Below are 2,500 nucleotides of genomic sequence, written 5' to 3' on the forward strand. Positions count from 1 at the left end.
CTGTCTGCCTGCCTGCCTGCCTGCCTCCCTGTCTGCCTGTCTGTCTGCCTGTCTGCCTGCCTGTCTGACTGTCTGTCTGTCTGTCTGCCTGTCTGCCTGTCTGTCTGCCTGTCTGTCTGTCCTGCCTGCCTGTCTGTCTGTCTGTCTGCCTGCCTGTCTGACTGTCTGCCTGTCTGCCTGTCTGTCTGCCTGTCTGTCTGTTTGTCCTGCCTGCCTGTCTGTCTGTCTGGTCTGTCTGTCTGTCTGTCTGTCTATCTCTCTTGTCTGTCTGTCTGTCTTTCTGTCTGCCTATCTGTCTGTCTGCCTGTCTGTCTGCCTGTCTGTCTGTCCTGCCTGCCTGTCTGTCTGTCTGTCTGTCTGCCTGTCTGCCTGTCTACCTGTCTGACTGTCTGTCTGACTGTCTGTCTGCCTGTCTGTCTGCCTGCCTGCCTGCCTGCCTGCCTGCCTGCCTGCCTCCCTGTCTGCCTCCCTGTCTGTCTGTCTGTCTGCCTGTCTGTCTGTCTGTCTGTCTGCCTGCCTGTCTGACTGTCTGTCTGTCTGTCTGTCTGCCTGTCTGCCTGTCTGTCTGTCCTGCCTGCCTGTCTGTCTGTCTGTCTGGTCTGTCTGTCTGTCTGTCTGTCTGTCTGTCTCTCTACCTGCCTTTCTGTCTGTCTATCTCTCTTGTCTGTCTGTCTGTCTTTCTGTCTGCCTATCTGTCTGCCTGTCTGTCTGCCTGCCTGTCTGTCTATGTTTTCACCCACCTATTTACTTGAGCAGACTACAACCAGGGGAGGCTGGTGGAGGTAGAAACTGGAGGACGGGGCTCATTGTATTGCAACAAACGAAATGAGCAATGGTGTCAAAAACACAGCGTGTTCCTCTGGCCTACAGTCTGTCTCCGTTCCCTCTGGATGGATCCTCCTCATCCTCTCTCTCTCTGCTCTTCCTCCTCAGTCGGTCCTATCCTGGAGGTGGAGCCCAGACCAGAGACGGTGGACATCGACTCGGACGTCACGCTCAACTGCAAGTGGTCCGGCAACCCCCCCCTCACCCTCACCTGGACCAAGAAGGGCTCTAGCATGGTGAGATATGGGCTGCGTTTGTAAATTCGCTCTGAGAGCGCCGGAAAGGAATTTGTTTGGACAAGAGGCATTCCATGAGTGCTGATCAGATTTCCAGAGAATTGATGAACGCAGCCATGGTCATTGTAACCTGCACAGCATTTCGCACTACTGTTCTACTGCAGTACGACTGGTCCCGCTGTAGTACAACTACCATCACGTTATCGCTTTATTACCATAATCTATTTTTAAAAATATATATAAATATTATTTTACTTCATTCTATTATTGTTGATTTTGTATTCTGCTGCAATGCCAATGTCGAAGAACCTGAGCCTAAGAATGTTACTCTTGTGTACCCGTACATTGGATAGGTAATAAAAGCAATTCTCATTCTCTGATTCTGATTCTGAAAGACGACACTGTTAAAACCCTGGACCCTATGTCCATACCAGGGGAGGCTGGTGGAGGTAGAAATCGGAGGACACAGCTCATTGTACTACGCGGGATAGAATGAGGAATGGTATCCACACACTTGTGTTTGATCCCATTCCTCCGTTCCTCCTTCCATGCATTACAACAAGCCCCGTCCTCCGATTTCTACCTCCACCAGCCTCCCCTGGTCCGTACCACATAGCACATACTGTAAAAGCGTTTTTCCTAGAACGCTGCCATGAACCCAAATCTTCCCACCGTGGGTGTGCTCTCCTCTCTCCAACCCTCAGTGTAACCTGACTCCCACGCTCTGTTTAAGGACGAGTTTCCAACCCCAGATTTAGCCTCTTCCTAGCCTCCAGAACACTGCTGGATTCAATAGAGAAAGTGCTTTCTATTGTAGTCTAGGACATCCCTAAATGTGTACAGTAGGTTAGTCTCTCCGACTGACTCTAATGCTGAACTCCAATCCTAAAACCTAAATCTCTTATTCATGCGTAACGACTTATGGAAACTCCAGGAATTCTAATGGAGCCGGCTGAGAAAAATCAACATGTTTTATGAATTAAATATCTCTCCCTCCCTTTACTGTGACAGACATCCCCCTCTTCTCTCACTCCTTGCTGTAACTCTCCCACTCTGATCTCCCTGTGTGTGTGTGTGTGTGTGTGTATGCGTGTGTGTGTGTATGCGTGTGTGTGTGTGTGTGTGTGTGTGTGTGTGTGTGCGTGCCTGCCTGCTTGTGTGTGTGTGTGTGTCTGCTTGTGTGTGTGTGCGTGCCGGCATGTGTGTGTGTGCCTGCGTGTGTGTGTGTGTGTGTGTTGTGTGTCTTGAGCAGGTCCTCAGTAACAACAACAAGTTGGAGCTGAAGATGGTGAGCCAGGCGGACGCGGGCCAGTACGTGTGTAAGGCCATCGTCCCCAGGATCGGCGTGGGAGAGACCGAGGTCACCTTGACGGTCAACGGTCAGTGACAGTCTAGAATACAGTCTAGAATACAGTCTAACTGTCTAGAATACGGTCTAG

The 2,500-nt window shown here is 50.8% G+C and overlaps 1 protein-coding gene across 1 annotated transcript in view; it reads left to right on the top strand.

Annotated features, from left to right (window-relative positions):
- Nucleotides 1–2,500, top strand: part of kirrel1b (kirre like nephrin family adhesion molecule 1b) — a gene marked incomplete at both ends in the record, with an annotated part of 33,500 nt that overhangs the window by 24,742 nt on the left and 6,258 nt on the right. The window contains 2 exons of the mRNA XM_080546492.1: nt 934–1,061; nt 2,314–2,440. Coding sequence (XP_080402618.1) covers nt 934–1,061; nt 2,314–2,440 — 255 coding nt within the window. The remainder of the gene's footprint in view (nt 1–933; nt 1,062–2,313; nt 2,441–2,500) is intronic.

This window comes from Nansenia antarctica, assembly GCF_963989245.1.
Source record: "Nansenia antarctica genome assembly, chromosome: 16".
In the NCBI taxonomy this organism is placed as follows: domain Eukaryota; kingdom Metazoa; phylum Chordata; class Actinopteri; order Argentiniformes; family Microstomatidae; genus Nansenia; species Nansenia antarctica.